Raw genomic sequence first — 19,663 nt, forward strand, 5'->3', positions numbered from 1 at the left:
CGGCCTTTGGGAACCATCCTAACACCGACTGTCCTAAAACCCTCTTGGCCAAATATAATGCATACACTCAAGGCCTGATTAACCGCGTTAATTGGGTTATGCTGCTGGTCAAGCATCTGCCTAGCAGATGTGCTGTAGCGTATATGGAATTGTCCGAACGCAGTGCCGCTTCCTTAAGATACTGAAACAAAAACTGCGAATCTTGACTCTATTATTTTCCACGCAGTCACCCTCACTACAACCCCACTCCTCCCCATGTCCTTCACGCGGTAAACACGGGTCATGCTGCTGGTCAGGCATCTGCCCAGCAGATGTGTAGCGTATATGGATTTGTCAGAACACAGTGACGCTTCCTTGAGAAACTGAAACTGTGAATCTCACAATTTTATTTTTCCCATGCAGTCACCTTCCCTACATCCCCACCCCCTCCACATGTCCTTCACGCGTTAAACACGTTTTCCACGTGCACAAGGTATCGCATAGCTGTTTGAGAGGCTTGTTCAAACTCAGCGTGTCCCAAATTCGAAAACACCGCTTGAGCCGTGACTACACGGAAACGTTTTTATGTATGTTTTAGTCTTCAACAAATTCTGTGTTAGCCGTCTCCAACAAACACTTTGCGTGTGCTTTATTTTCTCCGTACTGTTAAAATTTCGTCGTGAATTCTTTATCATCATCTCTGGCAAAGGTAAGCATCAAGGCTACGAACTGTAAGTAAAACTCCGATGGCCCTGTTTATCCTGCATGTGAATGCATGCCCTGCATGTGAAGTAGTGGTAATACTTAAGTCTTTGTAGGTAAATCGATCCATTGGCAATATCTACAATTTCTCCTCTTAATACGGAATGAGGATAACAAGGCATGGACGTTCACTCCGCCAGTCACACAGAGGAGTGGAGGGGAAGAAATGTGGATCTAGCCGATCCATTGGAATTAGAATGTGTGGGTGGTGGTGTGTAATATTAATATTTATTTCATTAAGATCAGATTAGGTGTTTCGATGACATCAGTCCAGGTGGACAAACCGCCCCAGATCTGAGCACACTTTTCCTATCAGTCTGAAAAACGCACTCGAAGGAAGCGGGAGAAAGAAGTCGAACATACTATCGTTAACTTTTATATTTATTTTTACCAAATAAGGAAACTTGTATCTCTGAGACAAACGTTTGCAGCAGCAACAACAAAAAAACAAAAGGGGAAAAAAACCCAACTTTCTATGCAGTGATGACAGAAAGACCTTTTTAACTTTATTAAGCATGAAGCACAAATTTCCCCCTTTTAATTTCTAGTGTCTTTCAGCTGAGTTATGTACTTATCTGTAAATATATATCGACATGGTTCTTATGTTAATATCGTTGTTATCGTTATAATGTTTGCATGAAAGACCACTCTTTAGCAAGCATTCAGTCTACAGAATATATCAAGGAAAGAGTTCCTTGTGCCCCATCCCATTCCAGTATAAACAGCTTTTCGCCAAACCCAAGATTGGTGCTGTGAACATATCCTCATTTCAGTGTCATACTGGTATTTCTTCTTTTTTTTTCTTTTTTTTTTTTTTTTTTAAATATGTATAATGTAAAACATAGTGATTGAAATCATATAATGCTAAACATGGCGAGGAAAAAAGTAATTGCGGACTGGAACCACTGAGATCGTATTTACATAGAGCGCGCGAGGCGCTGCGTGAGCGACGCCACAGCCGCGCGAACTTTCCGCCATGTTGGACACCTCCCCGTACACCGGCCTTTTGTAAGAGAGTGACAACAGAGTACAACAATGTCCGGAACGTTTTGTGCAGCTTGGGGCTGTTTCAACAGACAAAAGAAAGGGAAATCTTTTCACAGGTTCGTACCTATAATTTTCTTGATATTAATGAGTAAAAAACTAAAGAAAGGATGATTGACTTTTCCCCAAACATCCTGGGAAATTTGCAAAAGTATGGTTGTCTCAGGTGACTGTGTTTGTGTGCGTCATTGTGTGTGTAGGTGTGTGTGTGTGTAGGTGTGTGTGTGAGTGTGTATAACTGTTGGTGGTGGTGGTGTGTGTGTGTGTTGGGTTATGGAGGTCTTACGACTGTCAGTTTGTGCGTGTCTGTATGTAGGCCTATGTGTGTATGCTGCATGATTCGGTGTGTGCAAGTGTGTGTGTGTGTGTGCATGTGTGTGTGTGTGTGTGCGCGCGCGCGCGCGCGTGTGTGTGTGTGTTTATTATGACCTTAAGTATAAGGGAAGTAAAAATGTTTTGATGAACACTCCAATGACAAAATAAACTTGAATTATTCGTGTTTTGTAATCAGATTCCCGAAGGACGAAGAGAGAAGAAAATGGGTTGCAGCCCTGAAGAGGGAGGGATTTCAAGCTACCGACTACTCCAGGATCTGTGGTGACCACTTTGAAAAGCAATGCTACAATCCGTCTGGCCTCTTGAAGCACACAGCTGTTCCCACCACCATCTTTAACTTTCCTGCTCACTTGCAAAAGGTAATATTAAAATTCATTTACAACATCTCTTCTGCATGGGGTAGTTTGTATATTAAATTATTATTTATTTTTCAGAATGCCGCACTTTTCTTTTACCTGCATGAATTACAACAAATCATGTTAAAAATGGAACTAGAATCCCCTATAACCCCTACAAAATGAAACGTATTAAGGAAATTAAGTCAATCTTACATGTGCATTCATCTTTTGGTAAATGACCATAAAAACGCCTCTGTGTATGTGTGTGTGTGTGTGACTGTGTGATTGTCCGTGCATGTGTGCGCGCGCGCGCGCGCGTGTGTGTGTGTTCATGTGTATGCATGCATAATTGTGTTTGTGTGGGTGGTGGGAGGAGGGAGGGAAGAGCGAGGACGGAATGGATTGGGGGATCCTAAGCAATACATTTTATTATCATCATCCTGCTTTGACGATACACACATGTCAATAAACACAGACGAGCTCTAAAAACAGCTGTTTAAAGATGGAACATTTTAGTGGTTCTAGTGGTATGTTTCAGTTTTAAAGTAATTTGTAGACACTATATCATTGCATAGAAATCATAACTGGTCATAACTCTGTTTCAGGAGGTGAAACCACGGAAAAATCCAGCTCCTTGCCAAACAACACAATTCTCTCATCACGGGAAAATATATTAGAAAGCAAATGAACAAACTTGTTCTCTTCAAAAACCAGTAACGTCTGTCCTAGAGACATGCATGTGCAAATGCACCTGACAATTCTTCACCTTGTGTCAATCTTTCTGGTACATTGTGATGCTACAATCTGTTAATTCACTGTGCCTTCTATGGCGTCCTTTACCCAGAAGAACATACACACAGTCATCCGTTTTCATGGTGCATACCCATGACATAAGGTTGGGGCTCGAACTTGTTGTTTGACTTGTGCTGTCTGATTCTGTTTTGGTTCTTTGTACTGATGTATGTCGAAAATTCCTTGTCCTATGTGCATTTATGAAATTGACTCTGAATCGCATTTTTTCTTTGAGTGTAATGTTATAATACTCTTCAGAAGTATGTGTATTTTTTTTTTTTTTTAGAAAAAGGTTTTGCGAAAAGGAGAGATTTCGTTTGTTGTCATCTGAAGACTGGAGATTTCGTTTGTTTGTTGTCATCTTATTACACATTCCTTTGCTACAGTTATTTAGGAAACATGCAAATTGGAAAAAAAAAGATATTTTTCTGACAGTTAATTCACTGAACTGACATTTGGTCAATTTTTTTGATGGTCAAATATTATAATTGGAAATTTTGTGTCTGTTTGTGTGTGAACGCGCGCGCGCGCGTGTGTGTGCATGCGTGTGCGTGCGTCTGTGTGTGTGTGACTCTGTGTTTGTGACTGTGTGTGTATATGTGTGTGTGTGACTGTGTGTGTGGAGGGGTGGGGGGACTGTATATATTATAATGCGAGAACACAATAAAAATATGAATATATTCCCGTTATACTTTTTCTTACCTCCATCCTCTGCCGTGACTCATTTTGAAGCACACACACACACACACACACACACACACACACACACACACAATCACACACACGCACAGTCACACACACACACACATACACAGTCACACACACACACAGTCACACACACACACACGCATGCATGCATGCATGCATACAAACACAAACAGGCACTCAGACGCGCGTAAACACACACGCGGGCGCACGCACAGTCTTTTCAAGACTGAGGTAGGATTAGACAAGTATCCATAAGAGGTGTCCAAAATGGCCGCGGCTCGCTCGCTCAGTTGGCGTCAAGTGACTGCAAGGCGCACACAGCGGCATTCCCAGTCCATGTTTATAGGTCAGTGACTGGAACCCATAATGTGATACAGGGAAGGTGTCCTTACTTGTCTTTTTCCACTCCAGGGCTTCACTAGGGATGATGCTGGGCGGTTTGTGTAGGGTGTGGCCAATCCAGTTTAATTTCTTTGTTGTTGTTTCTGCTTTCATTTCTGACGTGAATCTGATTGGTTCTTTTCCAAAGGTTGGCTTGTGATAATGTTTCTGGTCACCATGTGCTCATAATGCGTTTCGGACATCTGTTGATGAAGGTACGCAAATCGTCGTTGATGGACTTTATCGGTCTCCGGTCCGCACAGGACGATGAACTTAACATTTGTGTTGAATATCCTTACGTTGATTTGCTTGGAGAGGGCCGTGGAGTTCCATATGGTCCGCAGGGTGTTGAATTCATGTTTTGCCATATTCATACGGTTTGGTTCTAAGTCTTCATCTGCGTTTCTGCCTTTGCTGATCGTGCTACCCTGTTAGACAAAAAAAAAAAATTAAAGTTACGGTGATGTTCTTGTCTCGCAGGTGGATTTGTACTTTGTTGATTCTCATGGATTCCGTTTTCCTGGAGTCGATTTTGATGCCCGTTTTCTCAGCTTCTTTTGGAAGACCGATTATTTTGTTGTTGCTCTTGGTATCTGTATGAGGAGGCTTGCATCATCAGCGAAATCAGGATTTTCCAGTAATTTTGAAGGGCCCTCGGATGCCTGTGTCCCCAATTTGCGTGGTCTTCACGACCCTTGGAAACATAGGTGTGAACGGAAACTTGACATGGTTGTGAAGGGTTAAAATGACATGAGAGGATTGGGCTTTGCCTTCCTATGCTGAACCAGTAAGAGGCTATGGGACTTTGCACTTTTTAACCTTCATGGCCCATCGACAGCCCGCAGGAAAAATCCTTGGTGCCACATTTTTACACCTGTCCTGTCATCAAACAGATCAAAGGCGGTCGGCAATATCCACATTCTTCCCGTGTACTTTTCCATTTATTAGACGAAAACAGTTGTAAATTGGTTTATATCATTGCAATATTTTCTCTACATTTCTTCCCCTCCACTCTTTGACTAGCTTTCTTTACGTCATCGACAGGGGAAGAAATGTAGAGTATTATATAAAAAATGTTATTTAAACAAACTTACATTTTTTCCCCGTCTTCGGAACGAAACTGAATGGAAAGGACACAGGGGAAGAAATGTTGATATTGCCAGGCGGTCGGCTGGGCAAAAAACAGCTTGATTTGGTCGTTGTGCGGTTCCATCTTTCACAAAGACCAAGAAGGTCCCAATTGTGGTTTGGTCTTGGTCGTCAGAAGATCTGTCGGCGGACTGGCTTCCTGAAGGCTTTCAAAAGCTCGAGTTCTTGACCTCTCTGAAGGGGAATCTCCCAGGGCGAAGCAGCGTTTACGTGGTGGTGGTGTGGTTTCTGCAACGCAAGCGTCTCATATGGGACTGGCAGCTGGTTTCCATCCCCCAACCTGAAGGAACGGACCACGCTGTCTTGTCTCTGCCCATTGGTCTGTCTCAGTGGACACAGCGATTGAGTGGTTATGGTTGCCGTGACAGGGACATCAGCATGTGCCGCCGATCACCCGTGACGCTGGAGTTGACTGGCGTCCCTGTCACCCCCGTCATCCCCGGCACCACTCTACAGCTGACGATCAGCATCAGCTCCTCCGTGCCTGTATGTATCATCGGTAAGTGTGTGTGTGTGTGTGTGAGGGGGTGATGATTTTGTATGTGTCAGGGATAGACAATTACAAGCGGGTGAGCGTGTGTTTGTGTGTATGCGTGTGCGTGTGTGTGTGTGAGAGAAAGAGTTCGTGCGTGCGAGAGGGGGTGAGTTGTGTATGTGTCAGGAACAGACAATTACAAGCGGGTGAACTTCTGTGTGTGCGCGCGTGTGTGCATGCGTGCGTGCTCATGTTTGTATGATATAAAATGTAGAATGTGCAACATACCGAGAAGCCCGGTACACCTGGACTAAAAGTCAAATGTTCCGAGGTTTGGGACGTTCCAGTACCAGCATGCAGCTGAACACCAAAGTGAGGTGTGTTTTTTTGGGGGGGTGGGGGGGGAGGGGAGGGTTGGGTTGGGTTGGTAGTACCTCCAATTACTGTAAGTGTGAACCTTATAGCTACCGTTGTTATCATTATTATTATTATCATTATTATTGTCGTTGTTGTTGTTCTTGCTGTTATATGTTGCTGTTGGTTTTAATGTCGCCACTGCTGCTGTAGTACTGATGTGGGAATGCTTGTTATGCAGAAGCCACTACGCTGTTGCTACGAAAGGAGGTGATGTCGCCCCGAGTACGATTCCAGAAGGATCAAGTGTCGGCATTTGAAAGGCAGCTGGACAAGAGTACGGGTGCCCGCGTTCTGGTCAGAAAAGCCTTCTTCCCTCGGGGTGGGTGTTCCATTCTGTCCATGTGCAAAGGAGTGGGGCGAAAAGAAGTGGAGCGAGTGGGTCAACAATGGAGGGTGTAGGAAAACAAAACAAACAGCAACAGATGTACATGATTATATTGAATAGACGGGCTTGCATACTTGCACACCAACGTTCCATTCTGGAGCGCGACAAGACGCATACACATGCAAGCGTGCACACACGCACGAACGCAATGACGCACACACACACACACACACACACTCTCTCTCTCTCTCTCAAATGAATGTGATGCAAGTTTCTTGAACATACGACCAAATTCAGTTATTTTTTTACAAATAAATGAATCTGATGCGAGTTTTATGCATAGACTTTATTCATTCATGATTATAAATTGATGAATCTAATGCGAGTTTTATGCACACACGAGTTTGCTCATTCATAATGATACATCAGTGTGTCTAAGACGGGTGGTGTTTTTTTTTTTGTTGTTGTTGTTGGTGGTGTTTTTTTTTGTTTTTTGTTTTTTTCCTTTTGTTTTGAGTTTTAGATGACTGTTTTATGCACACACGAGTTTATTCAATCATAATGTAAATTGGTGAGTTTGAGTTGTTTTTTTTTGTTTTTTCTGCACACACGAGGTTATTCAATCATAATGTATTATAAAGTGATGAATTTTAGGTGATTTGTTTTGGTGCACACACGAGTTTCTTCAATCATAATTTGAAAATTGGTGACTTTAAAATGATTTTGGGTGTCAATACAGTGACAACATACGAGTTTATTCAAGTGCAATATAAACTGATGAGTCCAAGGTGTTTATTATTTTATTTTGTATTTTGGCTCACACGAGGCTCCTCAATTATAATACGTTATATACACTGATGAATTTGAGGCCATTTGTGTGTGTGTGCGCGCGCACGCGTGTGTGTATGTGCGCGCGCACGACCTTATTGAGAATGATATCCCGGGTGGGGGGTGGGGTTGTGCAGGGCGTGACCCGGTGTTTGTGGGCGGCACGCGAGGTGACGTGACCCCCGCGGTCAGCACAGACCTTCCGCTGACAGTCCCTCTCAACACCCCCGATACCTGGAAGGGAGGAGTGGCCGGCAGCTTCAGGTAGGTATACATACACCTGCACCTGTGGCGCTGCCTCAGTATCCACTGTGTTGTGATAAACGATTGTTAAAAAACAACAACAAAACATTGATGATTTCTTCTTCTTCTTGAACGACTTCTTCCGATAATTATTGTTGTTACTCTTGTTCATCTTCACATTATTTTTTTCCTTTTCTGTTGTTGTTTTTTTGTTGTTGATAGCCCTGAGATGGCCTTTGTGGTCGGCGAGGCTCTAAGTATCATAATATGATTTTTGTTGTTGCTTTTGTGTGCACGTGTTTACTTGCATGTCTACGTTCGTGTGTGTGCATATAGGTATACGTTTGTATGTGCGTGTATGGCGTGCGCATGTACGTTTGTAAGCGTCGCGTGTGTGTTAAAGTGCATACATGCGTGCATGCATGCGAGACTCTGGTGTGACATGGTTGTGGATTGTATATCATGTGCGTGCGCTTGCGTGCGTGTGTTCTGAGATTTGAGCCGTAAAACATGGTTTTAACTGTGGAGTTTTTACATTGTATTCTTTGTTGACGTTTCTGCACTGTGCATCTGCATGAAAGCTAAGCGCACAGGTTTTTTAAAGTCTCAATGATGTGTTGGGCATCTTGTATTCCTCCCCGATACCAGATGTATGATAGTCAGTCGCGTTCGACTTTAACCATCAGAGCAGCAGAGGGGGTAACTGCTGTCCCGACTGTCTGGGCTAGAATTTGATTATAGTGGAGAATGTTTTGCCCAAGTTAGATCCCCACTCTCTCGGCCAAGAGGGGCTTAGGACAGTCAGCGTTGGGGATAGTTCCCAAAGGCCAACTAGCTCCTCAAGGCTGCAGCACAAAGAGCCAATGCAATTTTGCCTCCTAGTTTGGGAGTCATAGTCCTTCACAAACATTTTAGCTGCAAATGAATTCCCTTTGCAATAGAGAAACCATTGATAATACAGCTCTCACTTTGCTCAGTGTTGGCCCAACTGACACCAGATGGATATCAAAGGAGACCGGCAGTATAAGAGGATTTATTAACCATCCTTCGCTTGTTTTTCTTGTTTAGTTTAGTTTTGTCTTGCACTTCAACCTTCTTTTCATTGTTGTTGTTGTCAGTGGTAGTTGCGGTAATAGTAGTTTGGGGTGGGGTTTTTTGGTGTTTTTGTTGTTGTTGTTTTTTCTTGTTTAGTTTAGTTTTGTCTTGCACTTCAACCTTCTTTTCATTGTCAAATAATGTATTTTCGCCATTGCGTTTATGTATTGCTTGTTGCATATGAACGAGCACGATATAAGCTCATGCTTGTTGTTGCTCAAGTCTTATTAATTGAACGCTGTATTGTACCTTGTTTCTTGATATTAAAAATGTTTAAACCAACCATCCTTCGCTCTGTGTGTTACCTGTCAGATACCGCGTGGTGCTGCGGGTGCACTTCGAGAAAGTGGACCTGGGTGGCAGCCGGCCTCCCAAAGAGGTGCGCGTGTCCACCAGGAAAGACCTGCTGGTCCGAAACCAGCTGGTGCTGACGCGGAGAATGGAGCGGAGACTCGGTGAGGTGAGTGTGTGTGTGTGTTGGAACGTACGGAGACTCAATGAGGTTAGTGTGTGTGTGCTGGAAGTGAGACTGTGAGGTGAGTGTGTGTGTGCTGAAAGGGAGACTCTGTGAGGTGAGTGTGTGTGTGCTGGAAGTGAGACTGTGAGGTGAGTGTGTGTGTGCTGGAAGTGAGACTGTGAGGTCAATGTGTGTGTGGTGGAAGGGAGACTGTGAGAGGTCAGTGTGTGTGTGCTGGAAGGGAGACTCTGTGAGGTGAGTGTGTGTGTGCTGGAAGGGAGACTCTGTGAGGTGAGTGTGTGTGTGCTGGAAGTGAGACTGTGAGGTGAGTGTGTGTGTGCTGGAAGTAAGACTGTGAGGTGAGTGTGTGTGTGCTGGAAGTGAGACTGTGAGGTGAGTGTGTGTGTGGTGGAAGGGAGACTGTGAGGTGAGTGTGTGTGTGCTGGAAGTGAGACTGTGAGGTGAGTGTGTGTGTGCTGGAAGTGAGACTGTGAAGTGAGTGTGTGTGTGGTGGAAGGGAGACTGTGATAGGTCAGTGTGTGTGTGTGCTGGAAGGGAGACTCGGTGAGGTTATGTGTGAGTGGTGGAAGGGAGACTGTGATAGGTCAGTGTGTGTGTGTGGTGGAAGGGAGACTCGGTGAGGTTAGTGTGTGTGTGCTGGAAGGGAGACTGTGATAGGTCAGTGTGTGTGTGGTGGAAGGGAGACTGTGAGAGGTCAGTGTGTGTGTGCTGGAAGGAAGACTGTGAGGTCAGTGTGTGTGTGCTGGGAGGAAGACTGTGAGGTCAGTGTGTGTGTGCTGGAAGGAAGACTGTGAGGTCAGTGTGTGTGTGCTGGAAGGAAGACTGTGAGGTCAGTGTGTGTGTGCTGGAAGGAAGACTGGAGGTCAGTGTGTGTTGCTGGAAGGAAGACTGAGGTCAGTGTGTGTGTGCTGGAAGGAAGACTGAGGTCAGTGTGTGTGTGCAGGAAGGAAGACTGTGAGGTCAGTGTGTGTGTGCTGGAAGGAAGACTGTGAGGTCAGTGTGTGTGTGCTGGAAGGGAGTCTGTGAGGTCAGTGTGTGTGTGCTGGAAGGGAGACTGTGAGGTCAGTGTGTGTGTGCTGGAAGGGAGACTGTGAGGTCAGTGTGTGTGTGCTGGAAGGGAGACTGTGAGGTCAGTGTGTGTGTGCTGGAAGGGAGACTCTGTGAGGTCAGTGTGTGTGTGCTGGAAGGGAGACTGTGAGGTGAGTGTGTGTGTGTGCTGGAAGGGAGACTGTGAGGTGAGTGTGTGTGTGCTGGAAGGGAGACTGTGAGGTCAGTGTGTGTGTGCTGGAAGGGAGACTCTGTGAGGTCAGTGTGTGTGTGCTGGAAGGGAGACTGTGAGGTGAGTGTGTGTGTGCTGGAAGGGAGACTGTGAGGTGAGTGTGTGTGTGCTGGAAGGGAGACTGTGAGGTCAGTGTGTGTGTGCTGGAAGGGAGACTCGGTGAGGTCAGTGTGTGTGTGTGCTGGAAGGGAGACTGTGAGGCGAGTGTGTGTGTGCTGGAAGGGAGACTCGGTGAGGTGAGTGTGTGTACTGGGAGACTCAATGAGGTTAGTGTGTGTGTGTGTGTTGGAAGGGAGACTGTGAGGTTGTGTGTGTGCTGGAAGGGAGACTCGGTGAGGTGAGTATGTGTGTGCTGGAGGGGAGACTGTGTGAGGTGACTGTGTGTGTGTGCTGGAAGGGAGACTGTGAGGTGAATGTGTGTGTGCTGGAATGGAGATTCTGTGAGGTAAGTGTGTGTGTGCTGGAAGGGAGACTGTGAGGTGAGTGTGTGTGTGGTGGAAGGGAGACTGTGAGGTGAATGTGTGTGTGCTGGAAGGGAGACTGTGATAGGTCAGTGTGTGTGTGCTGGAAGGGAGACTGTGAGAGGTCAGTGTGTGTGGTGGAAGGGAGACTCTGAGGTGAATGTGTGTGTGCTGGAAGGGAGACTGTGAGGTCAGTGTGTGTGTGCTGGAAGGGAGACTGTGAGAGGTCAGTGTGTGTGTGCTGGAAGGGAGACTGTGAGGTCAGTGTGTGTGTGCTGGAAGGAAGACTGTGAGGTCAGTGTGTGTGTGCTGGAAGGAAGACTGTGAGGTCAGTGTGTGTGTGCTGGAAGGAAGACTGTGAGGTGAGTTTGTGTGTGCTGGAAGGAAGACTGTGAGGTGAGTGTGTGTGTGTGTGTGCTGGAAGGGAGACTGTGAGGTGAGTGTGTGTGTGCTGGAAGGGAGACTGTGAGGTTAGTGTGTGTGTGCTGGAAGGGAGACTGTGAGGTGAGTGTGTGTGTGCTGGAAGGGAGACTGTGAGGTTAGTGTGTGTGTGCTGGAAGGGAGACTGTGAGGCGAGTGTGTGTGTGCTGGAAGGGAGACTCGGTGAGGTGAGTGTGTGTGCTGGGAGACTCAATGAGGTTTGTGTGTGTGTGTGTGTTGGAAGGGAGACTGTGAGGTTAGTGTGTGTGTGCTGGAAGGGAGACTCGGTGAGGTGAGTATGTGTGTGCTGGAGGGGAGACTGTGTGAAGTGACTGTGTGTGTGTGCTGGAAGGGAGACTGTGAGGTGAATGTGTGTGTGCTGGAATGGAGATTCTGTGAGGTAAGTGTGTTTGTGCTGGAAGGGAGACTGTGAGGTGAGTGTGTGTGTGCTGGAAGGGAGACTCGGTGAGGTGAGTGTGTGTGTGTGGTGGAAGTGAGACTGTGAGGTGAGTGTGTGTGTGGTGGAAGTGAGACTGTGAGGTGAGTGTGTGTGTGGTGGAAGGGAGACTGTGAGAGGTCAGTGTGTGTGTGGTGGAAGGGAGACTCTGTGAGGTGAGTGTGTGTGTGGTGGAAGGGAGACTGTGAGAGGTCAGTGTGTGTGTGCTGGAAGGGAGACTGTGAGAGGTCAGTGTGTGTGTGCTGGAAGGGAGACTCGGTGAGGTTAGTGTGTGTGTGCTGGAAGGAAGACTGTGAGGTCAGTGTGTGTGTGCTGGAAGGAAGACTGTGAGGTCAGTGTGTGTGTGCTGGAAGGAAGACTGTGAGGTCAGTGTGTGTGTGCTGGAAGGAAGACTGTGAGGTCAGTGTGTGTGTGCTGGAAGGGAGACTGTGAGGTGAGTGTGTGTGTGTTGGAAGGGAGACTGTGAGGTGAGTGTGTGTGTGTTGGAAGGGAGACTGTGATTTTAGTGTGTGTGTGCTGGAAGGGAGACTCGGTGAGGTTAGTGTGTGTGTGCTGGAGGGGAGACTGTGAGGTGACTGTGTGTGTGTGCTGGAAGGGAGACTGTGAGGTGAATGTGTGTGTGCTGGAATGGAGATTCTGTGAGGTAAGTGTGTTTGTGCTGTAAGGGAGAGTGTGAGGTGAATGTGTGTGTGCTGGAAGGGAGACTGTGATAGGTCAGTGTGTGTGTGCTGGAAGGGAGACTGTGAGGTGAATGTGTGTGTGCTGGAATGGAGATTCTGTGAGGTAAGTGTGTGTGTGCTGGAAGGGAGAGTGTGAGGTCAGTGTGTGTGTGCTGGAAGGGAGACTCGGTGAGATGATTGTGTGTGTGATGGGAGACTGTGAGGTGAGAGTGTGTGTGCTGGAATGGAGATTATGTGATGTGAGTGTGTGTGTGATGGAAGGGAGATTGAGGTGAGAGAGTGTGTGTGTGGTGGAAGGGAGACTGTGAGGTGAGTGTGTGTGTGGTGGAAGGGAGACTGTGATAGGTCAGTTTGTGTGTGGTGAAAGGGAGACTGTGAGAGGTCAGTGTGTGTGTGCTGGAAGTGAGACTGTGAGGTGAGAGTGTGTGTGTGCTGGAAGTGAGACTGTGAGGTGAGAGTGTGTGTGTGCTGGAAGGGAGACTGAGGTGAGAGGTCAGTGTGTGTGTGTGGTGGATGGGAGACTGTGAGGTGAATGTGTGTGTGGTGGAAGGGAGACTGTGAGGTGAGTGTGTGTGTGGTGGAAGGGAGACTGAGGTGAGAGTGTGTGTGTGTGGTGGAAGGGAGACTCGGTGAGGTGAGTGTGTGTGTGCTGGAAAGGAGACTTTGTGAGGTCAGTGTGTGTTGGAGTCCTGTTGACATAGCTAGCCGCCGTCATTACATCCTTGACTGCTACTCACGCGTATATTTTGTCAGTGGACTGTCACCAGTGCTTACTTTAGAATATAAACATATCATCACCACCTTATGAGGGTAAATCGTTTGTGTACCACGGCATCGATCAAGGCAGTTGAGCCCCGAGCTTTGTGTTTAGGATTGTGGGTCTGAACCATGTGAAGCACCAAAATGCCCGACCTCTGACCCACAGACCCAGCTGACGCGCTGGTCATGCTTTTAGAGCCTACCAAGTACTGCAGGAATGAAAGGTTTTACGGTGAAAATTTGTATTTTGACAGGTCCAGCTACGAAAAAGATATCTTTTTTTTCTGTTTTCATTTCGAAAGGTCACGTATATCTGGTTTCTCTGTAAATGTTTTTACCCCTGCAAGCGTGTGAGGGATTGATGGAAGATCTATTTCAAGGCACTATGTTAATTAAGCACACACTGTATATATATCTTCGCCTTCCCTCACAGACACCGTGCACATTCTGTATATGCAAGCACGCGCACGCACACATACACGGCTCACGTGCACGCACGCGCAACACCTCCCCTCCCCAGCATAATCCCCCCCCCCCACACACACACGCACATTGCTCAAGAGGGGGGAGAAGAGGGAATGAGACGTCGTTTCCCTTGTACATACTATTTTGTAGTTTTTTTTTTTAACTTTCGTTTCTTGTGTTGAAAACCATTGTCATTGCAAACCTTAGTTTCTCCCCCTCCTAGGTTATAGGCCTTGCTGTTGTTCAGATGAATTGACTCAAGTGAGTCTGAGTCAAATCCTAATTCATACATGCGCTAACCCTAGTGTGAAGGACGGAAGTGGTAGAATGGTTAAGACGCTCAGTTGCCAGTACAAAGGGTCCGTGAAGGTCTGAGCTCGAATCCCGCTTTCGCCCTTTCTTCCAAGTTTGACTGGAAAATCAAACTTAGCGTCTAGTCTTTCGGATGAGACGATAAACCGATGTCCCGTGTGCAGCACACACTTGTGCAGCACACACTGAAAAAAGAACCCATGGCAACGAAAGTGTTGTCCTCTGGCAAAATTCTGTACCAGAAATCCATCCTGATAGATATACAAATATTCACGTACATGCACTCAAGGCCTGTTATGCTGCTGGTCAGACATCTGCCCAGCAAATGTGTCGCGTATATGGATTTGTCCGAACGCAGCGACGCTTCCTTGAGAAATTGGAACTGAAACAAACTGAAACCTCGTGTAAAACAACAACAAAAAACAAAACAAATAAACCCACAAAATGCTCCTCCCTCCCTGTACCCCCCCAGAACAACACGAGGACGGGTCACGAGGAAGAGACGTGGCCGAGGGGGGAGGTGAAGGCCACTGTGAGAATTGAATCCCCTTTCATCGTCCATGGGGACACCGTCCCCGTGCGACTCGACGTCATCAACGACAGCAACAAGACCATCCGGTATGCCGCGCTGTCCCTCAAACAGGTACCGTACTGAGAGAGGGAGAGAGAGGGGGGGGGGGAGCGGGGGGGAGAGTAATTATTACTATGTAAAGGATGTCCTTTTTTTTTCTTCTTTTTTGTTTGTTTTTTTGTTTTGTTTTGTTTTTTGGCTGCCCCATCATCTGCACCGTTTCAGTGGCTTTACTCTCACGTCGCTCATTCCGAGTCCCTTATACACAGCCACACCCGGGTTAGTCTGTCACAGTTCCAGTGCCGGCAGTCCACGATGTTAGGTCACCAGGAGGCCACACACCAGAGAAGACCCTGCACTGCTGCTGAGTCACTTCGATGGTGTTCGGTAGCGCCTGTTCTGCTTTAACGTATTTAGGACACCACCTACTAAGCCAGTACTAACGACAATAATCGCTTAGTCGCGGAGCCAGACTGAGAGAGCGTCTCCTCCAGAGTGGAGACCGCTACCACGTCTTCCAACGGCAGCCCTCCATGAATCCACCGACTTCTTTAGCATTTTTTTCTTTCTTTTTTTTCAGATATATATAATTAAATAGTTAGAGCTATCGGTTTTGCAGATGGAGAGAATGGACAAGGATGGAAGGGTAGATACATACATAGATGCACGTGCGCTATCATCCTAAACGGAACATGGTTTCCATTTAACATAGAGGATACTAGGCTGGCGCGCCGAAGATAGATTCGATTTTTGAGGGACAATGGCAATAAACATTGACAAATGTTTAACTGACCTATTGGTTTATTTAACAACCTAGTGGGTTCTGCCTTTAAAGGTCATGTTGTCCAGTGCTTGGGTCGTTGTCATCAGTGTTCGCCTACTCCCGATTCGCCGCCTACCACTAAATCGGTAACCCAGATTCGCCTATTTTCATTTTGTCTTGTGCCGTCCGAAAGCTGTGGGGGAGAGATTTCTCCCCCCAAGTTTTGTTTTCACTTCTCCAAATGTTCGTTTGTTTTTTACGTCTGTATACACACTTCTTTGTTCTATTGGCGATCTGAGTATTGGCATCTGTGCACAATCGTGTTTTGATACTCGTACGGGATGTGGGTGTGCATGCGTGTGCGTGTTGGAGAGAGACTAAGAGGGGGATCCGGGGGGTGAGGGTGTAGGGGGTGTGAATAGATGAAACGAAAATGGCGTGCAGGCGAAACAGGACAAAGAGGCAAAGAGTCCATTGAGGGTGGTGGCGGCGAGATCACAGAGTAGGCGAACCGGGACTGGGAGAAATGGACCTGTTCTCGTTTGGGTGCAGGTAGGTTTGGTGAGGAAAGGACACTGAACAACATCACAGCGGGTGGTCAGGGTATATGGTTGTTGGAGGTGTGCCTTGTGCAAGACTTTCTTCTCTCTTTCTTTTTATTTTTTAACTTGTTTTTAATTTCCATTTTTGTAACGCATAGGCAACTGACATGGATATATATACAAGAAAGGTAAAAATAGACAAAACGGATGAAAAGATTAGGCGTGAATGCACATGATGATTATCATCATCATCATCATCATAATGAGAACACGATGAAGACAAACATTGAAAAAAAAAACCACGCATAGTATTCCAAGCAAAACAACTGTGAATTAAAAAAAAAAACCCATATGTATAGTATTCTGAGCAAACAACTGTGAATAAGTGTATATGTCATGTTTATAAGTCATCGAATATAAGAAAGGACATCCATACCACCCAAAACGTATCGTTTGTCTCTCTCTCTCTCTCTCTCGATATATATATATATATATATATATATATATATATATGTATATATATATATATATGTATATATATATGTATATATATGTATATATATGTATATATATTTTGTGTGTGTGTGTGCAGGTTTTCTTAGTGATACTGCCGGACGGCAGGTACCTGCGGCGCGTGCAGGACACGGTGTGCAAGGTGCGCGTGCCGGGGGCCAGGCTGCAGCCTCACGACACCTGCCTCAACGAGCTGGTGGAGCTGCCCGTGCCCACACACGCCTTGTCCACCGCCAGCATGACTGGCTGCTCCTCTATCGTCGTCGTGATGTTTTATATCCGTGTGAGTGGTCTGTGTGTGTGTGTTTGTGTGTGTGGAGGGGGTTGGGGGTGTTGAATGGTGGGTGTGGTGGTGGGTGGGGGGTGTCTGTGTGTATAATGTGCATTTGTGTGTGTGTTTGTTGTGTTGTGTCGTGTGGTGGTGGTGGTGGTTCTGTGTGTGTGTGTGCGTGCCCGTGTGCATGTGTACATTCACGCTCATGGTTGTTGCCATGGGTTCTTTTCAGTGCGTGGAGAATAAAATATACTTCACGTGGGACCTCCGTTACGAACGACTAGCACCCGCACACCCCGTCCATCCTCCCCGCTCCCCCGCCCCCCCCAGTGCTCCCCCCTTCCGCCCCCCATCCCCTCCCCACCCCCACACACAGAGTACTTTGTGTGAAGGCTGTGTCCCCTGTGCGTGTGTGCAGCTGAAGCTGAAGTGGTATTTTTTCAACACACTGGAGTGTGACGTGTGGGTGGACGTGGCCACCGAGAGGGAGGCGGAAGAGGTCAGAGAAGGTCGCAGCCCCAGGCAAGGTATCATCTCTTCATCTCTCTCTCTCCTCCTCCTGTCTGTTCTGTCTTCAGCTTCAGTTTTCATACTTTGTGATTTTTTTCTTACACACCGTTCTGTTCTGTTGTTATAGTTTGATACGTATATTTTTTTTTATCTCTCCCCCCCCCCCTCCTCCGCCCCTTACACAGCGTTCTGTTCTTGTTTTCTATGCATGTGCTCTGGTGGGTGTTGGTACTCCTTACGCACGAGTTGTAATTATTTTCCCTTGGCATTGCTGTTTCTCACGCGTCTGTGATGCGGTTTGTGAGATGTGTGCGTGCTTGTTTTTAACGTGTGAGGGTTGGTGTATTTGATTCCTTTATGTCGGGCTTAGATGGGGCTCGTTTTGTTTTTGTTTTTAATATTCATTGATCGTAGACAGCCATCTGAATACGTCGTGTGTATAGTTTTTCATTGGCCTTTTTTTGGGGGGGAGCTGTTTATCCCGTGAAATAAACGTAAATTTAAAACAATTATCCCGTGTCTTTAAGCAAAATTTATGCCCATCGAATTTTACAAATGATTATCCTGCAAGTGTCTTAGGTAATGCCTCCAACAAACAGTAAGGTTTTGTAAAACTGTTAGGTTGAAGACCCGCACCATGTTAAGGACCAGCGTCAGGGTAAAACCGACCTAAACTACACGTCTCATTTGAATATTTTGCTCTGTGGAATATGACTTCAGTGTAGAACAGACCTGCATTTTGTCAGAAATGATAAAACAGTCAGTAATCTCGAGCGTATGTCAAGAGATCGATCAACTTCAGGAAACATTTGAAGAAGAAAAGAAAAGAAAAAAGACGCTTATGATAAATGTTCCATTACTGTTGTGTACGGTAATAAGTGAGGTACGTTAAAACTGAAAACCAGGTTTCAAACTGAGATGCTGCCAATATTTTAAGTATTGGATTCAGTTGAAAACTATTCTAACAGGTATTCTTAGTCACAAAATAAAGAGGACGTGAAAGTTTTCTTCTAAAAAAAAATAAATAAAAAAATAAAATAAAACATATTTTATGTCTGATTGGAAAATGGTTAAAAAATGTGTTTTGCATGTTACTCTCGTTGTTTCGATCAATGCATTCATGGGTTTTCATGGAAAAAAGACAGTGCTTTCTAGTCATCGTTTTACGAAACCCCATTGAGAAAGATTTCTTTGGTCACTTGCTGAAGGTGGTCGTTCTTTGTGAATCGATCGAATTGGTGTATTCCATTTACAGTCATTACTTATTTCAGAAAATATTCGTTCAGTAGATAAATGCAGCAGCTGCAATATGACATGGGTCTTTTCTTTTTTAATGGAGAGACGTTTATGTAACTGCGTTCATACATTGATACGTCTTGAATACCAGCACGAATGTGTACAAATGGAGTGGGACCAAACAGTTCGTGCGTTTCAAAACAGCATGCCAGTTCCTCTCTCAAGTGTACTGATTGTCTTCTCTCCTTTTTTTTTTCTTTCACTGTTTTTCAGGCCCTGCTCAACGCTATAATTTTAGGCCGTGTTTAGAAACCATAGAAGAGGAAGAGTTGAGGAGGTCGCTGCGGTCATCGGCGTCGTCAACGTCGTCCTAGTGACCATGTTGTATTCATGCACCTGCCCACGTGTTCAGTCTGTCCGTCCAACTGCTTCAAGAGTTGAAACGGGCGTTCGATCAACTACACACACACACAGTTCTCTCTCTCCCTCTTCCCAACCCTTTCCCCTTGATATCTTTCTGTCACTGATTTAGTCTCCTGGTCTCACGACTAAGCCATTTAACAACAGACACTTGTGGGTGTTTTCAGCGGATATGAAGCCAGGTTGATTTCTACCCCATGGATTGAAACTGCTGTGTATAGGTGAAAGCTTTTTGACTTTGCGGTTGTTTGCTCAGAACTTGAAACTCCTTCGACGCTGCAGTAATGATGTGGCAACCCCGGGTCCTGATTATGTTAGATTAAAACTGTAACTGTGGCGTACTGTACCTGGTCGCTATTTCTGCTGTGTTCATCCTACGTGCTGTATATACTTTGCGATCGGTTTTGTTGTTGCTGTTGTTTTTTCCCCAGTGTTCACTAGCCTTCAATAAAAACGAGTTGTGGGCTTGCAACAACAGACCTTCAGATTATTTGCTCTCCATCACAGTGGCATCGGAGGCTTCGCGGTGGAAACGGCTTGTTGTTGGATTACTGTGTTCACCAGTGATCAGGGTTCAAGGCCCCGTTTCAGCATGGTGTTGTGTCCTTGGGAAAGGCACTTTACTCCGATTTCCCTCACTCCACCCAGGTG

General features: G+C 45.9%; 1 protein-coding gene across 1 annotated transcript; it reads left to right on the plus strand.

Moving 5' to 3' along the window:
* Nucleotides 1-4,528: 4,528 nt before the first annotated feature.
* Nucleotides 4,529-19,195, plus strand: LOC143297515 (uncharacterized). The gene is made up of 9 exons (XM_076609915.1): nt 4,529-4,676; nt 5,605-5,988; nt 6,560-6,700; nt 7,672-7,798; nt 9,185-9,332; nt 14,656-14,826; nt 16,652-16,855; nt 17,265-17,373; nt 18,866-19,195. Exons 1-9 carry the CDS (start codon nt 4,529-4,531, stop codon nt 18,964-18,966), a joined length of 1,533 nt encoding a protein of 510 aa, XP_076466030.1. The 3' UTR covers nt 18,967-19,195.
* The last annotated feature ends 468 nt before the right edge of the window (nt 19,196-19,663 follow it).

This window comes from Babylonia areolata, chromosome 22 (assembly GCF_041734735.1).
Source record: "Babylonia areolata isolate BAREFJ2019XMU chromosome 22, ASM4173473v1, whole genome shotgun sequence".
NCBI classification, from domain to species: Eukaryota; Metazoa; Mollusca; class Gastropoda; order Neogastropoda; family Buccinidae; genus Babylonia; species Babylonia areolata.